The sequence below is a fragment of the Halichoeres trimaculatus genome, unplaced genomic scaffold (genome assembly GCF_033239565.1).
Source record: "Halichoeres trimaculatus isolate MK-OKI-2021-1 unplaced genomic scaffold, fHalTri1.1 fHalTri1_scaffold_19, whole genome shotgun sequence".
In the NCBI taxonomy this organism is placed as follows: domain Eukaryota; kingdom Metazoa; phylum Chordata; class Actinopteri; order Labriformes; family Labridae; genus Halichoeres; species Halichoeres trimaculatus.
In genome coordinates this window covers 12,471,670-12,492,393 of record NW_027437197.1, presented here as the reverse complement: position 1 = coordinate 12,492,393, position 20,724 = coordinate 12,471,670, and the positions used below count along the sequence as shown (strand labels likewise).

General features: G+C 38.4%; 2 protein-coding genes across 2 annotated transcripts; one reads left to right on the top strand and one right to left on the bottom strand.

Moving 5' to 3' along the window:
* Positions 1 to 2,823: 2,823 nt before the first annotated feature.
* LOC141808816 (melanoregulin) lies at positions 2,824 to 7,673 on the bottom strand. The gene is made up of 5 exons (XM_074695540.1): positions 7,600 to 7,673; positions 6,944 to 7,193; positions 4,415 to 4,505; positions 4,149 to 4,315; positions 2,824 to 3,784 (listed from the first exon to the last, which is right to left on the bottom strand). The coding sequence occupies exons 1-5, from the start codon at positions 7,671 to 7,673 to the stop codon at positions 3,707 to 3,709; spliced, it is 660 nt and encodes a 219-aa protein (XP_074551641.1). The 3' UTR covers positions 2,824 to 3,706.
* A 1,234-nt stretch (positions 7,674 to 8,907) lies between these two features.
* LOC141808813 (carboxypeptidase O-like) lies at positions 8,908 to 12,646 on the top strand. The gene is made up of 10 exons (XM_074695537.1): positions 8,908 to 8,953; positions 9,200 to 9,301; positions 10,085 to 10,195; positions 10,290 to 10,406; positions 10,565 to 10,658; positions 11,129 to 11,221; positions 11,647 to 11,756; positions 11,945 to 12,029; positions 12,152 to 12,232; positions 12,316 to 12,646. Exons 1-10 carry the CDS (start codon positions 8,945 to 8,947, stop codon positions 12,510 to 12,512), a joined length of 999 nt encoding a protein of 332 aa, XP_074551638.1. The 5' UTR covers positions 8,908 to 8,944; the 3' UTR covers positions 12,513 to 12,646.
* Positions 12,647 to 20,724: the final 8,078 nt, after the last annotated feature.

The following is a 20,724-nucleotide window of genomic DNA, read 5'->3' as shown; positions in this document are numbered from 1 at the left end:
TTTGAGTAAACTTATTAAGTGTTGATGGTACGACAGGGATTAGGATTACTGATTACAGCCATGTTTAGTCTACAAGGTGATGAGTGTAGAAGTAGTCACTGTTAAATAGCCTGTGTCTCTCGGGTATGTGATAATCCAGACAGTGGATAATGAATTGGCTTCTTTGAGTCGACTGTCCAGCCCCTAAAAGGAACCCCACCGTTCATCACTGGAGACTTTTAACTAAGTAAACCATTAGTCATTGTGGCAAAGTGCTCTGCATCTGGACATGAACATGATGGCTCTGTCCTCATGAGTCATGGGTCATTATTTACTGGTTGAGACATGAGGACAGCACTGAGGACCAGGTGTTTTTATTAGACCTAACACACTCACAGCAGCAAGATGTGGGGGAGAGGGGAAGTTATACTGCAAGGTCTGAAGGACCAGAGAATGAAAAAAGTATAGGTGAACGGTTATTCCTCCTTATCAACAACTAATGATATTTATTCTCACACTGCATTGGACTCTAACTTTTTATATATATGGTAAATTTAAAGCCAGCTAATGAGCAGCTGTTAGCTTAGCAAGGTGATGGAAACATGAGAAACTGCCACCTTATCTATTGAGAGATAAAATCTGCCCTCTGATGGTATTTCTGTCAGATGCTGTAACTTCATACTATCTTTTCTTTCTCCACGTTAAAAAAAAATAGATCTTATAAATTATGTTTAAGTGGACAGATTTGTTAGAAATGGTTAATCTATGGCTTCAACCATCAACAAGTCAAAATGTCTTTTAGTGCCAAATCAACACAGGGGTCATCTTATACACATGTTGCACATAACACTTTAATATAAAAAGGTGTTATGTTAGTGTTGTGTGTTATGCCACATTTTCAATCTTGGTCTTGCTGTTCTGCATCAATTTAGTTTGGTCCCTGGTGTTCCCAATATTAAATTTGTCAGGACAAGATAATGAATAGTGTCTTTGCATTGTAACATTGTGAGCATACATACTGAGTGAAGTTGCAGTGAAATAAAAGAAAGATTCTTCAGACTCAGCTTGACTCTTAGACTCTAGAAAACTGATGCTAACCACCAAAGCTGTGCTGATGGACAACGCCCCATGAGAGAGACTCTCATAAAATATCTGACCATCATGAGGAGGCACAGTCTGAATGACCAGTGTGTGTGACCATAATGCACTGCACAGCCTTACCACTGGCCAGTCTTTGGCAATATTCATACACGAACACACACCACATACTCACCCCACTGTGTGCCAAGGGCTGAAAACATCCGTACTGGGCTGCACCAACTATGTTTAAGCTGAAACACAGTATGGATTGAATTTAATTTCAGATGTTACTTCGTCTGAGATTATTTCTCAATGATTGTTTCATTATGAAGGTTTCTAGAAAGTACGAGTTATAATTGGACAAGTTACAATGATATCATGCCGCTACAAATGTTAACAATTCAACTGTTTGATCTCACTGTTCTGCTATTACACTGTTGATTTAGTACCTCCTTATAAAATGCTTTGTCATGTTTTATATACAGTTTTTGTTGTGGTCAGTTGATGAACAGGATTTAACCTTCAGCCATTGGCTTGTCCATCACCTTCTAATTAATTGGCTAAAAATATTATTTCAACAATTTGGCTTGTTTGAACATTGTGCTGTGATAGTTAATTGACCCTTCAGTCTGAAGGCAAATAACAGAACAACTTAAAATACAAATCCACTAGTTTTAACATATTTCTTAGTTCAAGTTTTGTACACATCTTCAACATAAATGGTGTAACAGGCCACTAGTATCTTAATATAAAGTGAATGGTCAAATTTTGCATCTTAAGACACAGTTTAATGTACACTTGCATCAACCAGAGTGTATCAGCCTTTCCTGATTATTTCTAAGCTCAATCATCACGCAAAATCACCTTGAATTTCCACATCTCTCTGTCATATTTGGGTTATTTCGGTTGACTAGGGGAGAGTGATGTCAGCATTAATCAATATGAAAAGCACATACACAGTCACAATTGTATAATGAGAAAAAGGTGCAAGCAGCACAATGCCCATAAGAGCTGCCAGACCATTGGCCTGCCTTTAAAACTGCTCCCCTCCCCCAGCATCCCCCCTCTTTTGGTTCCACATCTGGTTCACAAACTTGGGAAGGGGCCTTGGAGAGAACAATATCTGGGTCAGAGGAAACTCACTCCTTTTTCTTCTGTGCACACAACCATGCATATGTGCAGGACTAATTAGAATCAGCCAATCTATCAGCTGTTGAAAGATGATACCACACAAAGTTTGAATCTGAATATGGTGCAGTACAGTGGTCTGGGTGATAGCTACATGTTTGAGAGTGAGAGTTACCATGGAACAGGTTTTTTAGTGAAAACAAAAACACAAGACATTACCACTACATAACTTTATTAACGGTACTTCATACACACATCTATAATGTTTTTCAACAAAAACCTTTTCATACTTTGTAATAAATGAAAACTTTTGTAAATTTAGTCAAGTGTTTTCTTTTCCTCTGCCAGTTAAAGTCATAGGAAAATGTCTGAGTGTCTGCTGCCACCTTATGGCCAAACCATCAACTTCATGAGCTGCTGAACTATTGGAATAAATGCTTAATCAAGGACTGAGGGGAACAGGAAACAACACAACAGGGAAACAGGTTTATTCAGCATGAGTTTTTCAGTTAACCTGGAGTGTGTAAAAGATGTTTGTGATGAAACAGAGGAAGAAATGTTATCAACCATCTCACACTGTATGTTGTTAAATACAAAGTTGCGAGGATTCATTAGATTTATTGAGCTAGTATCCCAACAATACAACAATACAACAGTAACAATATTAAGCCAATGCAGAAGTGAGTCTAAATATCTTATTTATCTTTTGGCACACCCTTTACATGAGTTTTTTATTTTTATTTTATACCCAAGCTAGCTTAAGTTCAGCATTTTCCGATCTATCACTAGGGATGGGTACCTTTCACATTTGAACTGACACAATACCTATGCCCAGTACCTGGCAATCGGTATCGGTACTCAACGGTACCTATCTTCAGTACTTTTCGTGTGTTTATGCGGTGATAAATATCAATTTGTTTAAAACAAAATCTCAAGTTTTTAATTTCAATATATTTATTTCTCAATATACAAAGTTGCAATGCTATGTTCATTTATAAAATAGAAAATTGCCTTCTTTTCCTCTCCCTCACAGTCACAAGGATGCGTTTAGGTACCTCAACTTGGTACCTTTCGATTTTACATGAATCAGAACCAGGTACTTTTGACAGATTTCGGTCGTACCTATAGCGGTACCTAATTCGGTACCTAATTCGGTACCCAGTCCTATCTATTACCCGCAAACGCTAGGCTTCAAAACTCCACATTAGAAGCAAATGGATGATGTCACAGACATTGCATCTATATATGATACTGTCTATAGTTTTAACCTATCTATAAGTAACTGGAAATTTGAAGATCCATCACTTAAACAACACATTCACAAGCTTGGCATGTTTTTCAGTATACCACAACTTCAGAATTCAAAAATGTGTTAGTTTTCATCACGAAAGGATTGATGCAAATTAATAATGTTTAAGTGGAATACAAATTGGCAAATCACCTGTTCATTTGAGGAATCAAAACTTGTCTGTAACAAACAGTGGACTCAACATCAAAATGTGATTCTCCATCCTCTCCTTCAACCTCCTTTCTTGGGATACTTTACTTTGGCCAGTCTAACAAAGTCCTCCGCGCTGTCGAGTGACACTAGGCGGTCCTGTATGAAAATTAAACACATGGGGGCCATCAACTGTGTGGAACAGGTGAACAAAGATGTTTGACAGAAAATGGAAAAGAGACATAAAAACAAGTAAAAGAAAAAGAAGGGTCTGGTAAATGACAGGAAAGGGAAGGGGAAAGAAGGGTGACCTAGAAATAGGGACATATGAAGGCACGCTGTGAATTTAATTTTAAAAAGCCTGATGACATTTCCTAAGCGTAGTAAAAAGCCCCCTGTCTTCTCTTTATTGAGTTAAAGTGTGAAAAACTGCATTTCCTGGCAAGATGTACAGATGCTGAAGTCTACATGTTTATGCTCTACATGAAGTTTGTTGTGTGTGTGAGTGTGTGTCTGCATGTACCATGACATAAAGATATCTGTTCAGGTGCCCAGTTGTTGGAGGGAACAGAGAGGTGTGGTCTAACAGCTGGTCCAACAGTTCCCTCGCCTTGTTGAGGTTCTCCTGATCGGGACTTAAGCGGCTCTGTCTGTTCACACACAGCAAGGCATCTACTTCACACTGATAACCTGCAGGGATATCAGAAAACATCACAAGGCTGGCTGCAGGGTCTGACAGAATCTAGTTCAGTGGAGGTGATGGAAATATTTGTATGAATGGTGTATCACCTAGCTGCAGAAGGATTTTCTTCCACCGAGCTCTAACTTCACGTCTGGCGTAGCGTATAGTGTGAATGTCATAATTCAGCTTCTCCCATTCCTTTAAGCAAACACACAATTCATCAAACAAAAGACCTTTTAAACTGTAAAAGAGGTGCAAAGGTTATTTTGTGCCAAAATGTCTAACATGAGCTTTACTTGATTAGGTAAAATGATAGAAAATGCTAAAAGAGAGGTAATCACAGACTATTCAGATTGACTAAAATATTTGTCCTCACACCTTCAAGCCTTAGATAATTTAACAGTATGACCCCACACTTGTTTAAAACCTTACAGTTCTTCTGTTTCTTCACAATTGTTACCTCTGAGTTTTCAAGATATTGGTATTCAACACGCTGACTCTGTGTCACGCTGTCATTGCACACTAGGACATTTGAATTGAACAGAGTCATAGTTGGTGTTATTAGAAACACTTGTGCTTTTCCAAATCAAACCCTAACATGCCAGAAAAATCATTGGCCAAAGAAACTGCACACTCAATCCCTAACATGCCAGAAAAATATAGTAAAAACTGGTGTTACTGCATAAAAATTGTTGCGTAAGGTACACACTTTCCATGCTGTCCTGCTCCACTTTATCTACTGGGGTAGTTTCCCCTCCACTGCGTTGCCTGTTCACTGTTATAAAACCAAGTTTGGGTTAGTTTGGCCCAATATTAAAAACAGTCTCTCATGACATAATTGGAAGAGTTCACTGGTTCTTCTCTTTGAATAGCCAGCCAGGGTGTTGGCCTACATTTCTATTAAGGAATTCATTAACACAATGTGGCCACTGTGTCCTGCTGACTGCTGCTCTCCACATGAGGACCGCTGGTCACATGATCGCCAAACTCAAACTCTCAATTGGAACTGCAGTAACTCTGCTTTTCTCTGAAGTTTCACTGATCATACAGCAAGTACTGACATTTTGAGGCGAGGGCCTCTGAATGATAGTCCCACTGTGATTCTACACAAGAGACCGGATGAAAAACAGCAAATAAATTATTTAGAATGTGTAAGATCACGTCATTAAACATTTATAGTGTCATTATGAAAATAGATGCAGAAAAGGGCTTTCCTTCGATGTGGAAGCTGTTTGGTCAGTAGTGGGCATCACTCTGTTGTTCTGCTGGTGTCTGTAACTGCAAGTAAAACGTCAGAACTCACGTGGAGGCTTTGCTGATCTCTTTAAGTCCCCGTCTACACGAAAACGTTTCATCTGAAAACGCTAAAACGCAGTAAATAATAAATCTGCGTTTACACGGAAACGCTGACGGACTGAAAACGCTGTAGTATGCATGCCAGGCCTGTAGGTGGCGCTATGTCCAGAAGCTGCTTTTGGGAGATCTCCTCAGAAGTAGAGTTGAGCTGGTCATCTTGTGAATTAAGGAATACTTTTGGTGAAAGAGAGTCGGCAGAAACAGCAGATTGAGTAGCACAAGCACTATACGGTAGCTCGTGACGATTGTATCAACTGTACTGTTGTATGCACGAAGCGCAAAGTGGAGTTTGACGTCATTGTTTCCACTGATAACGCCGGTTGTTTCCCCGGCAACGGTGTCGGCAGCGTTTCAGAAAAATCCCACTCTGTAGGCCGTTCTCAAAAGTTTGCATTATAGGTACTTTTTGCCAGGTGTACCAGCAAATTTTTAGCTGTGAGAACTTCTCTTCAAGGAACTAAATGCTTATAAGGTATTTTGCTTTTTATTTTTGATGTAAAACAATTTCAGTTCATCATGTAAGGAACATGAAATTGAATCAATGACTTCATTCCTTTTTTGAGAACTTCCTCTGTATGTCCTCTCTTTATTAAATAATGATATTAGAGAGGGACTCTAGAAACTGAATTACTAAAAAAAACTCCTGAAAGAAGTGTGTGTGTGTGTGTGTGTGTGTGTGTGTGTGTGTGTGTGTGTGTGTGTGTGTGTGTGTGTGTGTGTGTGTGTGTGTGTTTGGGAGTAAATAGTGGATTTGCACAAATTAAAATGTGTGTACTAAATGGTAAATAGATATTTAGCCTATAGTTTTATACATTGCTACTTTTTTACCCTCTCCAATTCTCAGCCACTTTCAAGCTCCTTTTTTATTTAACTTTTTATTATTTTTTTTTTACACGTTTTGTGTGAATAACAAATCTTTAAAGACATCATATTACCATTTAGGGAGTTGGAACTTAAACTATTTTTTAATAAACATTTAAAAAGGTTGGTTGAAAAAAAATGTCTTATTATAGTCTTTATCACCATACTCAATTGAAATAAGTGGAATGTCACATGAACCTTTAATTCTTCAACCACGAGGCGAATTTGTGTAATTTAATAAAGGTGGTGAGCTTAAAATAGTGTATCCTGTGTCCAGCCCTAATTCAATTGTTCTTCCTGGCATGTGTTTCATAGTGAAAATATTGTCTTCCTTTTGTAAGAAAAATTGCTTTTGGTTTATATATACAGTGTTAGTATATCAACATGTTGCAGCTTTTCTATTTCTGTGGCTTACTTACCTCTGTGGCCTGGTCTGTCTGGTTTCTCATGCTGATAAAAGCCTGTAGCTCCTTGTCTGATCCTCGCCTGTCGGGAGAAATTGAGGGTTTGTTTGTGGTGGCCCAGGGTTCCACAGTGCTCCTCTGTCTCGGCTGTTTGTTCCAAGGGTTTCTCCTTGGAGCATATGGCCCAAAAAGGCTCTCATCATCACTGTCGCTAGAGTCACTGGATAACACCTCAGGTTGTCTGGGAGCTGTGCTGTGACGCAAACTTAGAAGAAGTCAGAAGAACATCATGAAAAACAGTAATGTGCAAACATTGCAAAAACAGAAATCCAAGCAAGTGTGTAGCTCTCATTGTTTTAGACAAAATTGTCACATAAAACTTCATATGAGCCACATTCACATGACAAGTCCAGAAAAATTTCTAATTTCAAAAATTTTTTTAAGACAAAAGTTAGACCTAAATTGTTCATTAGAATTAAAAAAAAAAAACAGTAAAAAAAATGAGCTTGTCAGTTTCTTGAAATCAAATAATATAAATAAATAATAAATAATATCAAATAATGTACAAACACTTGCTTGCTTATATTTCCTTTTTGAAGTGCAGTTTGGTTTGATTTAGTACTTAAAGCACATTTTTTTAGAGGCAGAACTTATTAAATGTAACTTCTTACCGCAAAATTGCATTCTTCTCTTCCCTGCTGTGATTCAGATAATGACAGCAGCAGATAGTAAACTTGGCACCCATCAGCCTATTCCAGAAGTTCACCACGAATCAAATAGATGTTTCTCTAATTAAATCTCAAACATGCACACAATGTCCACCAAGTTTGCTCCAGAGCCCTCAGTATTATAAATGCTGCCACAATGAAATGTCCTCATTTGTAAAAGCAGAGGACCTGAAAACCCAGGCAATACCTGAGCTTGTTATGTCCGTCCTCCTTCCCCTGTGCCTATCCTGAAATGAATTAGAGCTGTTTGTCAATTACATTATCCACGTGAGTCCAAGCAGGGAATGAAAACAACAACAGCACAAACACACACACACACACACACTCACTCACTGGATGGTTTAGACATGAATGGGATATCTATTCAGACCACTGAATGGTGTGCACAATGATGCAGCGTGCAGAGGCATGGTCTTAGTTGCAGACTCGCTGCATAACATGAAATCCAGCAGTGTGTACCTGTTTTGTAATTGATTCTTCAAAATGTCTGAGTGCTTGCAGGAGGAGCGCAGGGAGCCAGTGATGTGAACACCAGATGTCAACAGATCTTTATCAGCTGTTCACTCGCTATAAATGCTAATGGATAACTGATATAGAATCTTCATGCAAACTGGCATTGGCATGATCTGCATCTGTGTTGGCTTGTAAAAACTTGCAGCTCTCTAGTCAACCATTTGAGATCGTTGTTCACCTGACTGCTACTTCTGACAGCAGTGTAAAGTCCTTTAGGATCAACACAGCACAACAAGCAGTGAAGATACAAAAACAAACTTTTTAAGAGAAGAAAAGTCCAAAGGAGGAACAGGAAATGGGGAAACACATCTTTAAATTTATGGTGCAAAGGTTCTTCCTGCTGATTTTAAGCATTATTTTACAGACATCCAAGAGGTGAGTTGTGTTGTCCCTAATACCTTTTTGTAAATGATAGATCCCAGTGCTTTTTTCTGCTCAAAGTAACTTCTGTTTATTCTATGAAAATCACTTAAGTTGAGACATTTTAAAGTAAAACTTACAGAGATGCATATCAACTACGGTAAGCTAAAAGTTTTTGTCTTGATTTTTTGACTTTTTCTTAAATGTTTGCATGATTTTAATTTCAAGAACATAATAATTAAGTCCTTAAGCAAAGAACAAGACTTTTAAAGAATTTCTCGATCAAGATTTATTTTTTAACCTTGAAAAAAAAAAAAAAAAATTCCTAAAACCAAGTATTCAAGCTCATTTACTTTACAGTTCAGTGGAGGGACTTGATACAACAAAGAGTTATGACTACACCAAATACCACCCCATGGCTGAGGTATGTCTTCTTCTTCTAAGTCTGTGGTTTTAAGTCACATGGGAACACAAAAACATGAAACATAAATTTATAGTCACCGATGAAGTAAGTTTGTGGATTGTTTTCTTTTATAGACCTGGATTAGCAGGTAAGACCTTGTGATATGTTTGCCTGATAATAGATAGCCAGGTCAGATAAGAGATAGACACACAGTCAAAGACAAACAATGAACAGAGATGATCTTGATGCATTATGCTGTTGGCTCAGATCTACAGGTGGATGGAAGATGTGGTGCATGGGAACCCAGAGCTGGTTTCCTCTGCCGTTTATGGACACACTTATGAAGGAAGAAATATCACACTGTTGAAGGTATACAACACAATTCCTGTCATTTTATACCATCTCCCTTTTAATGTACTTTTTCATTGAGGATATACACAACTCTGCTGATTACCTCACATTGCTATACTTCCATGCATATAGAAAAAAGAAAAGAGCCGTCTTAGCTCTGTCTCGTCTTATCTGTGCAGCGGCACTTTGAACCAGGCGTTGGCCACAAAGGGACAATCAATTTACAACCAATGACGCTACTTACTGCAACAGAAACAAACTGTCAACACAAGTCAATTACTTAGGTTTAAGAAACCAGTCCTGATTATAACTTTGTTCCTCAAAGACTGTGCACAGTGACGTTGTGTTTACAAATCTTGTAATACTTGCTTTTAATTACAGTCCTCCATTTGCGTCATGTTCACATAATTTCTAACTATGGTGATTTTTCACCTTAAGGGGGTACTGTTGTTTTTAAGACTGTGGTCTGTCCAATAGGTAATTCCATAGTAGCTTTACTTGATTTACAGCTCAATAAAATCCCTGTTTTTCCAAACACTGGCTTTTTGGAAAACATTTATTTGAGCCTCCATTTGAAAGGCTTTGTTTTAGTTGCTGTCTCTTTAAGGCTCCAGCTCCAGAAACCCCATTCCCTCTTATTGACAGGGTTTTACAATCCAATCAACAATACATCTGACCATGTCTCAGTTCTTAAGTGATTACACCAAGCATCAATTGCTAATTGGATAATATTTTGAACATTACATGCATCCCTCTTCAGATCCTCATTCAGATTTTATTGGTCATGTTTTGTGTTTCCAGCTGGGACTGCAAAACCCAGAGGGCAGAGAGAAGAAGGTTATATGGATGGATTGTGGAATCCATGCCCGAGAATGGATCGCTCCTGCCTTCTGTCAGTGGTTTGTCAAAGAGGTCTGAACCATCTCATGTCCTACCATGTTGTGATGCTAATATTTACCCAGAGAGTACAATGAACTTTCAGTATTTGAATTAATCTGTTATTCAGATTGTGCAGACTTATAAAACCACTGAGAAGCTGGAGCGGATGCTGCAGAACCTGGACATCTATGTGACACCTGTAATCAATGTGGACGGCTACATGTTCAGCTGGGCAAATGAAAGTGTGAGTTCTCCAAATGTTTCATTATTTTAATCAAATTTCAGTTCTCATATTTCAGTTTCTAGTTTAGTGTTTAGTGTCTATTCTGGGACTGAATGACCTCATGATTTCTACACTGGACAATCTAACAAACAAACCATTCATGTGTTATATCATCACAGACACGTTTGTGGAGAAAGTCTCGTTCCACCCCTCCGGCAGATGGTGGCTGTTACGGCGTTGACCTCAACAGGAATTTTAATGCTAACTGGGGAAGTGAGTAATATGCTTTGCTTCTAAATGGCCCTCATTTAATTCAAGGTCATTATTACTTAAAGCTGATATTTCAAGGACTGTGCTGAAAAAACACAGACTGCCAACAATGTTCAGGTTTATTCTGAATTAACTTTAAATGAGTTTATATAATTATAAAGTGAAATATTTAACTTCTGTGCTGGTTTTAGTGCTATTTAGTACTGAAACAGTCACTTTTGCTGCTTAATTCAATTGGTACAAAACAGCCCTTATGCTACCAAATTTACTTAAATACAGTATTTATTAGCATTTCAAACTTACCAATCAGCATTATAAATTATGACACATTTGAAACCATGTTACCCTAATATGAAGTTTATAAACACCTTTTTTTTTACTGAATTTAGAATTTGTATTTATTTCCCTCGAAATATATTGACCACATGTTGTGTTAATGGAATAACCGATGTTTTGAATGTTTCTTTCCTCAGCTGTTGGTGTGTCATTTGACAGTTGCTCAAACACTTACTGTGGCAAATCTGCAGGATCAGAGCCAGAAGCTTCAGCTGTGATTGAATTTGTTGGTAACTACTTAAACATAAATGAAATTACTTATCACTCAGAACCCCAAGCACTTGAGGCATCTGTCATATTTTCACTCACTGTGGTCTCGTTTCTCTCCATAAAGTGCAGCACCTCTATAGATTCAGGACAACCATGGCTATAGGCTGATGTAACTCAATTATGTCTTTGTTTAGTGTAAAAAAATTGAAAAGCTGGAATTCATTAGCATTTTTTAACCTGCCCACGGGTTTGGGATCCAGAGGGCTATAGAAATAATGCAGTATATGAATACAAGGACAGCTCATGAACAGGTATGACTTTGTAGTGGTACTGGTTATGACATTTCAGTGTCAGTAAGACTTGTGTAAGATTACCAATGATACACATTAAGCTGGTGTTGTGCTATAAATAAGTTCATCTTGTTTTTTTATGTTTATGACCTTAGGTAACATGGCTAATAGGACTTTGTGTTTCCTCACCATCCACTCTGCTGGACAACTTATACTCTTGCCTTATGGGCACCCTGAGATATCTGCACCCAACTACGAAGAACTAGTAAGTGCTGGTACTACCATCCAAAATATGTTACTATTGAAGATTTTAGCTTATAAGGCCAGTGGTGAGGTATGCTACAACATTTAATGACTGACACTAATCATATTTGTCTGATAAAAAAGTATCGTTGTGAACTCTACAGCCATCCTTTAAATGAGTTCTGTTTGTATGTTTTGTGAAATTTGTAGGTTTCAGTGGGTGAGGCAGCAGCAGCAGAAATGAAGAAGGTACACGGGATGGGCTACACTGTTGGAACGTCTCCACAAATCCTTTGTAAGAAAACTAAATTAATTTGATCTTTAGAGAGAAAGATATTGTGAAAATGAATTCCTCCCTATTGATCAAACTAAATCAGAAAGTATCTGTGACAGTCTCCTCTCTTCTTTGATCTTCAGATCCAAACTCAGGCTCAAGCAGAGACTGGGCTCGCCTCATTGGTATCCCATTCTCCTACACCTTTGAGCTCAGAGACACAGGTGAGTTGGGCATCAGTTATGTGTGCTCTATGGAGAAATCAGCCTAACTTTGCCAAACATAACATCTTTACATGATTCTTTAGGTGAGTTCAGCCACTTGCTGCCAGAAGAGCAGATCCAGCCGGCTTGTGAGGAAGCTTACGCCGGGGCTCTCTCTATCATCACATATGTCCATGACAAGCATCTCAATAATGCTGCTGTCACCACACTTTCTGGAGTTGCTGTGACTATTTTGGGCTCTGTCATGGCTGTGTCTGTCACTACAGGGGGCTTTATGTAAGAATTCTAAACTGACAAGGTTTTTCATTCAAACTTTAACTATATATGTTGCAATTACATTATAATGAAGGTAATTTATTTCTGTGCATGCTTTTATATAGCTCATATAACATGTTGTGTAATTCACTGTAAGTGGGGACAAAAAGATTTATTTCATTGACATGACCAAACTGTTGTACTCTGTTATCGCAGGAGGGGGGCAGTATTGCCCCATTTTAGGCAGCACACATTTCCTTGTTTCAAATGTATGTTCAGTTGAATTTTACTCATCAGACAGAGAAACACACACTGAATACTGAATGTAACAGTTTTCCTCGGTCCATGATTGTTCATGTGCACTGGATTGCCACAAACAAGTAAATAAAAACCTTTGTCAACATGCCAAATGAAGCAACTGTATTAATTTAATAAAAGCATTACAAAAAAAACATAGCACAAGATCTTAACAAGACTTGTTGAAATAATGAGATCCTCACGAATAGATCTCCCAGCTGGTTCATTACATGTTTGGGTTTATTACAATCTGAGGGAAGGGGTCTTGTGGAGTGGAGAGCCTAAAAGAGACAGAGGCTGATTTTAAAACATGGGTGTGAGATCAATAGGTTTGTTTTGAGCTGTGAATCATGTAAAGCTACTTCAGGTACCAGGTGGACAGTATAAAGCCTAAAAACTATTCAGCACTCTCCTCTGCATTGGCCTTAATTTTCAACACTACAAAGTAGGGATGCACCTATACGAAAATTTTGATTGATATCCAATATTGATAGTTCTGTTATGGCCAATAGCTGATATTTACCTATATCACTATTGGTAAAAAAAATGTGTGTGTGTGTGTGTGTATATATATATATATATATATATATATATATATATATATATATGAAATAAGAAAATAAAAATTAAAAAATGATTTGGGTCTTGAAAGATTCTTCAAGATGCTCTGAAAATGGCCGGCAGCTAATGAGTAAATATTGATACCAATATATCGTGCATCCCTACTTGAAAGTATTGTTTTTGTAAAAGACAAGTGTTTGCTAACATGTTCACCTTTCTTAGATAGAAAATGTCATGTTTGCACCTGTATCTGCCTTTTTTAATTTTCAGTTACAAAACAGAAGTAACTGGTTCATGAGTGAGTAGCACACTCATGAAAAACCTCAGTACTAAAAAGTAGGTCACTGTCAGGAAAGCTTTAAAATGCCATAGATACATACATCATAAATCAGCTCAAACGGATTCACAGTTTGAAAGAAAGGCAGGAAGTCAGGAGGGTAGGAAGGGAGGATTTGTTATCTTCTGCATGTCTGTTGATGGATCAGTCAGAATGTATGTTTAAAAGGTGACGTCCCAACTTCCTGAGTTTTGTGCCTGGACATAGAGTGAAATTCTTTCCATTCACCTTTGTCTGTGTCTTTCATATGGCTTGTCCCCTCTGGTGTCTGTTCTCACACTTTGCTGTTCTCTCACATCACACACTCATGCACCCAAATCTCCTGTTCGTTATGGATGCCAGTGTGATGATGGCGTCACCCTGAGCCAGCTTTGTTATTGATCTCCAGATGTAATGATCACGAGACGCAGATGAATGTGCCGCCCTCATTGATTACCAGTGACAATTAAAAAGCACATCATAATTCTCATTGATCGTCAGGGACAGAGTGTAAAAAATAGGTGCCAACCGCATTGATTAGCCATTAAAATATGTTGCAAAGATATGTCATGGGTCCAGTGCAGAAGAGCCCTCTCACACACATCTTTTCATCATTTGAATGTGTGCAGCAGACATGCAAACATACAAAAGGAGCTGAAAAGCTGTTGAGTCCCCACCTAATAGATGGGAAAGCAGCACTTGTGAAGCATGCTGTGAAAATGAACCTGTCAGCACTTCATGTTGGAGCTAAACAAAGGGTTTTCCCTCTGTTCTCACATTCTCAACACTTGATGAAATAAAAACACCTCTCATCGTTTTTTAAACATTAAACATCTGGAAATCAAACCTTTGCTGTCACCTAGGGGATTCTTTGTAATGGATAAGATGTATTGCTGCACTCTAAAAATACACAGCTGAGACTGAATAAATACATATCAGCAGTAATTAAAGTTTCAACAGAGTTCCCAGTGGTGAAACATCATAGAGTCCATTCATCAAAACTGATTCAAAACAGAAGAAAAGATTCATTTCATCCATTCTTTCTCTTTCATAGACTCCTCAACTGACATCTCAGACTTCCACGGAAGCAGAGATCCCTTGGTGACTGGTTCCATGTTCATGGGAGTAAATAGTCTAGGGTTTCCAGGAACATCACAACACCAGAGTGGTTAATTCTACTGGGCACAAATAGTTAAGGATGGGAGTATTTTACTTTCTAATATTTTAAACATGAATAAAAGTAATAATGCCAGATGTCCACAGGATATGTGCACATTTTTCCAACCACTATTCATATGTCTTGGAAATCCCTCAATCTGCTGGTAAACTAAATGATACAATAAAAAAATATGTTTGTATTCTGGTGATGCAAAGGCATCCATGTCTGTCAAGGAGAACAGTACATGTAACATTGTTTCCTCATGGAGATCCCTTCTTTCTTTATCCAGTCGAAGACACTCATATTTTTCTTTTTTCGTAACAGCATTCATTTCATAAATCACTCATTTTTCTTTCCATGTTTTTTTCGTACCTGATTTAAATCACTTTTTTCTTCTACTAGCTCCCGCCTCCCTCTAATTCATTCTACCCCTTCTTTATTTTGACGAGTAAGCATGATTTCTTCTCCCACTCTTCCTCATTTTCCTGCCTCTGTAAAATAAATGTTCATGCTGTGTTTTTTTCGTCACCTTGATGAGTGTTCAACCACACATGAACACACAAATTTGATGGATGAGCCGAAGCAGCCAGACTTCACTGTGAATTATAATCACTTTCAATCTGTGTGTCTGAATCTCTTCCCAGTTCATACGTGTGTGTGTGCTTGCACGGGTTTGTGTGTGTCAGGAAGCTCTGCTCTGTCTCACTGAGTCAAGTGTCAGTATCTTTCATGAGTGTAAGTGATGGCGCAGTGAATGGTTGGTTTCCCAAAGGGCTGTATGAATGTGTATGGATGTGTGTGTATGTGTGTGTCGGTGTCCCTGCTTATTATTCTCTGAGTCCCCGGGTGTTTGACCCGTCTTTGTGTTCTGTTGAGGTTCCATGTGAGCTGGAATATAATTCTATTTCCTCTGCTGTTAAAATACAGTGCACACACACAAATACACCGACACACACAGATACACACACATACCTTTAGGGAACAGCCATCAGGGCGAGTAGTCCATCAGTCACCCTCACATAAGGTATTCAACTGCACTATGTCAATGTCACATTGTCGGCCGCTGTGTGTGTGTGTGTGTGTGTGTGTGTGTGTGTGTGTGTGTGTGTGTGTGTGTGTGTGTGTGTGTGTGTGTGTGTGTGTGTGTGTGTGAATACCTTTTGGTCTTTCAGACAGAGGTAGCAGGGGAGGTTACACTCTGGAAATATAAATCTTGGCCAGAAAGAGAGGACACTGAAGAAAATATCTGAATATCTTTAAGAAACAAACTTCCCTCACACATGCACAAAAACATCTTGTAAGTACAATTTAAAGGATTGTGTTGAATTTTGAATAAATATGCGGCCCAAATATTAACCCAACTACCACTGCCTGGCTTTAGGGAGTAAGTGATGGATGGGTACTGAGTCAGGCGACTCACCGACTGAATTCTAACAAAAGTACTGGGTACCAATTCATTTAAATTTGAAAGGTACCATGTTTAGGTACCCAAATGCATCCTTGTGATTGTGTAGGAGTGTAAGAGTTGGCAATTTTCCATGCTGGACATGAACACAGCATTGCAAGGTTATATATATATTGGTAACATTGAGTACCAGTACAGATTGCCTGGCACCGTATCATTTCAAATGTGAAAGGTATCCATCACTGGGCTTAAGTGTAACCTGAGCACCAGGAGAACAAAAATCTTCATTGGGCGTGTCAAGATCAACAGTTCATTTCAAATTAATTCACAGTTCAATTTGTTGAAAACATTAACTCATTAAACCTTCACATGCTACCAGAAAGATCAACTCAGACCAAACTTCAAGTACTTAGGCTGGAGTTTAAATACAATTATTGTCCAGCTCAAAAAAAAAAAAAAACTACTCTTAATCTGGGTCGGCCGTGGCTCACTGGTACAGTGGGTTGTCTCTGCAGACGGTGTAATAAATGGACGTAGTGTCCTTGATGTCACCCGTCTGTTGCTAAAATTGAGTTTTGAAGCAAATGGTTGGAGGAAGCCATTAGGTCTGGGACGATATGCTATTCTCGTTATATGATTCTATTACGATTTTTGGGGTGCAGATTCAATTTCAATTGCAATTCTTTGATATCTATGATTTTTGCAATTTTTAGTTTGCTTTTTTAACACTAGACCATGCGAAAAAGTGCAATTATCATGATAATGTCTGCAGGCTAAATCAGGAGCCATATTTTCCCATAAAGCACACATCACGTGAGTTAGAGAAAAACATTTCACCCTCTGCTGGAGAAAAGTGGTATCTTTTTTTCCAATCCAGTTTATAAACAAAGAGTGAACTAAAGAATTTGAAAAAAAAAAACTTTTTGACAAATAATCCAAATTTTGATATTGTCAAACAAAAAATCCTGATATATTGATTTTCATTTTTCTTCTTCCAACCCTAGAAGCCAATAACTGCTATGGGGTACCTGCCAGTCAGGTGCTGAGCTGTGCCTCTGACTGGGCAAACTTGTAATCTTAATATCTCCCAAATTGCTAAATTATATTTAAAAAACCACCCCCTTTAAAGTGTGTGCTTTTTTTAGACTTAAGTCATTTTATGTGCAGGCTGTAAAAACAAGTTTATTTCTGCTGTGAAAATGGCTTATTTTTTTATTTTTAATTTTTGGCTTGGTGGGTATGTGGTTCCATGAGTACTCCTGCTTCCTCCTTCAGTGCAAAAACATCCTCATTAGGTTGACTGGAAACTCTAAGTTGCCCAAAGGTGTGACTATGTGCATGAAATGTTGAAACGGACCTGTTCAGGTTGTACCCCGCCTCTTGCCCCATTATAGTTAGGGTTGGCTCCAGCCCCAAAACCTCAGGTGGGATAAGTGGTAAAGATAATGGATGAATAGATTTTCCCACAATATTATTACTGTTGATTGGGGACTCAGTGGAGTTAAATCATAAAGTATCTGAGGTATTCTTTGAAACCACTGATGATATTATTCTAGGATCAGTGAAAATAACTGTCTGCTCAGAGGAAAAGGAAATAGTGATATGCAGACGTGAATTAGGTGTGGTGCTCCTGTAAAAACACAAAAACTGTATTATTGTCTTATCCAAGTTTTCACCACTGACTGAGTGAGCACAAGGGTGATTTATGTTATTTATTTAACCAGAATGAACTTTCCGACTGGGGCCAGCCTCCTCTCTAGTGTTTCGCAAGTGCAAAAATGTGCTGGAAATCTCTCAGAGAGTATCTGTTCTCCTTCTTCTCATTAGATTTTGATTCTTAATCTCTCTCTAAATCATATAAGGTTTCCATTACAGCACATAAACATGTCCCTAGATCATCCCTCCTCTCAGATCACCTCTTAAAGTTGTTATTCTACCTCCATGACTGACAGCTCTTATTCATCTATGAACAATTGCATCTTCTTGACTCTAGAAAGCACAGGGGGAATGACCACAAGGCCCTCTTCATGATAACTATGGAAACATTTCACATCCGTTGATTCTGTTCATGCACCAAGAGATAAAACAACAGAGAGGGTACAACCAAAGAAACAGAGGAAGTGGGTTGATTGAAAGTGAATGAGGGACATTGCAGTGGAATTCAAAAGAGGCAGAGAAACTAACAGAGACCACACAGCAATCATAGACCCTCACCTCGGGGGTCATCCTGTCTCTGCCTGTCTGTAAAATGACCCACGATCACAACAGGAAATAGCCAATATTATACTAATACACCGAGGCAGCAGATGGAATATGCCTTTGCAGACATTTCTGTTCTGACACTGCTGCTTTATGCATGTGTCATCCTTGCTGTAGTTTAAATTTTTAGTTCTTATGACATTGCTTTATTCAGTAATCAAAGGCACTGTGATGATCTTGCATTTACTGTTGATTGCAGTGACAGCTATGGTCAGAATTGGTAGTGATTTGGTAGGATGAAGACGGGGATGGTCATGGGGTGGCAGTTGACATTAACGTGGTGTGGGATATCAGATGGGAAAAATTTGAGGTCATATTTACTACAGCATAGAGTGATTCAATTTCTGCCTCGTCTTTTAATTACTCTGTTTCAATAACGTGGATACCTAAGTACACGTAATAAATAAACCTGGACCTGCTCTCCTTTCACTGAGCATCTCTGGGGAAACAACATGTGTATGACAAAGTAACATGCTTATGATGAATTGTGACTGTTGCAATATGGAGCTATATGTTGATTTATGGCACCACTGGACTGAATAATAATGTGTGTGTTCCTTCCAGTGTGTGTGTGTTTTCTATGTTTGTAGGGGTTTGCATCAGAGTGAGCATGTGTGCTGTGACCTGACAGTTGATCATGAATAATAATAGTAATCAATAGCCGCACAGATCCTTGACCACTGCAGAAGGCCGGAGATGATCGACAAGATACACACACACGCACACACACACGCAAATCTATTAAGACCCCCTCATTGATGGCTGCATTTGGCGAACATTACAGTTGATCTTTTTTTTAAGTTGCTATAATTCCATTTACCTGTAGATGGCACTGTTTAACAGAAATAAAGACCCTGAAAAGCATTTAGATCAGCATGTCTGGGTTGATTTTCTGGCTGAATACTGATTAGAAATACTCAGCTTTTTGTAAATAAGATATTTTATGAAAAGACAGGGAGACTGCAAGTCAGGTCCCTTGGCGCCAAGGCAAACACAACCCCACTTCCACAAGTGGGGAGACGTCTCAAATGTGCATATAAAAGAATTCTGATGGTTTGCAAATCTATTAAAGCCTATATTAAATTAAAATAGTGCAATAGTAATAATAATAATAAAGATTATGTTAAATCTTTCTTTTAAAACCTCCCAATAAACATTGGTGGAGCCAGGAGTCTAGTTTCTGGAGTTTTCCAGAGCAGAGACGTAGCCAGAAAAGATACAATGTTGTGGCTGTCATGCCAAGCCATACAGGTGCTCCACTTCAGTCCTTTTTAAATGAGCACAGGCCCAGAGAAATTGCTTTATAATTTCTGCATATGGTTTCCTTTTTGAGCAGTACAGTTTTACCGACATGTGTGGATAAGTTAGTCCTTACCTCCAGGAGTACTGCTCTGGAATCACTGAACCATTCCCTCGCCTACCCAAAATTTCCATTTTCATTTTTTTTTCTTATTTTTGCATTATTTTAATATGTACTTTCAATATTCTGCAAAACCACCAAACTCTGTTTTAGCAATACATACAGTGTCTCCACTCTTAGAGAATAGATAAGATAAATCCACCCGTTAACCCCTTAATGTGAATAAACATGACTTTTTTTAAACACCACTGCAGTACAACAAACATCACAGAATATGAACTATAAAGTTTTACTGTGAGAAAGGCTGTGTCAGGCTTCAGAAAACTGCCTGTCCTCATTTCAAATTTTACAGAAGATGTTTCTTGAGTGATGAAAGCTGAATATCAAAGGTCTTTTCCTATTCTGACTCATTCTCACTCACTCGAGGAGACTACGTGGGTGTGGGTATAGATGTGTGTAGGCGATGGGTTCACACAAATGGGCATACAACTGTGAACTCGAGCTTGATTTGTTTCGGCAAAGAATGGCTGCCTCTCAGTTTTCTAGTGGAAAAAAATCAGACTTGCTCTTTTTTATTTTCTCTTTCTGTTTTTCTCCCCACTCTTACTTTTCTTGTGAGTTGATCCTGAATATCAAAGATCATAAACTCGGTGAATCAATAGGCAACTAATCACTGGAATATAATACTGGGTATAAACGTAACAACACCTCCAGTAGAAGATGGATAATGCTCCAGGGTAATTAGGAATGGATGTACAAACACATGAGCCAGCTTGTGATGGGCCCCTTAGCGAGAGCACTCTAACCTTGTGGCATACAGTATTCACTAAAACAACACGGCTTTCCATCTTAACTTCATTAATTCTAAATGAGAGAAAAC

What these genes read in the sequence shown, in the direction of transcription:
- LOC141808816 (XM_074695540.1), bottom strand. Translation starts at nt 7,673, where the DNA reads ATGGGTGCCAAGTTTACTATCTGCTGCTGTCATTATCTGAATCACAGC. An exon ending in AGACAGACCAGGCCACAGAG is followed by an intron (nt 4,506 to 6,943) that starts GTAAGTAAGCCA and finishes GTTTGCTTAAAG; the next exon opens with GAATGGGAGAAGCTGAATTA. An exon ending in GAAAATCCTTCTGCAGCTAG is followed by an intron (nt 4,316 to 4,414) that starts GTGATACACCAT and finishes ATATCCCTGCAG; the next exon opens with GTTATCAGTGTGAAGTAGAT.
- LOC141808813 (XM_074695537.1), top strand. An exon ending in AGCTGTGATTGAATTTGTTG is followed by an intron (nt 11,222 to 11,646) that starts GTAACTACTTAA and finishes TTATGACCTTAG; the next exon opens with GTAACATGGCTAATAGGACT. An exon ending in CACCCAACTACGAAGAACTA is followed by an intron (nt 11,757 to 11,944) that starts GTAAGTGCTGGT and finishes TGAAATTTGTAG; the next exon opens with GTTTCAGTGGGTGAGGCAGC.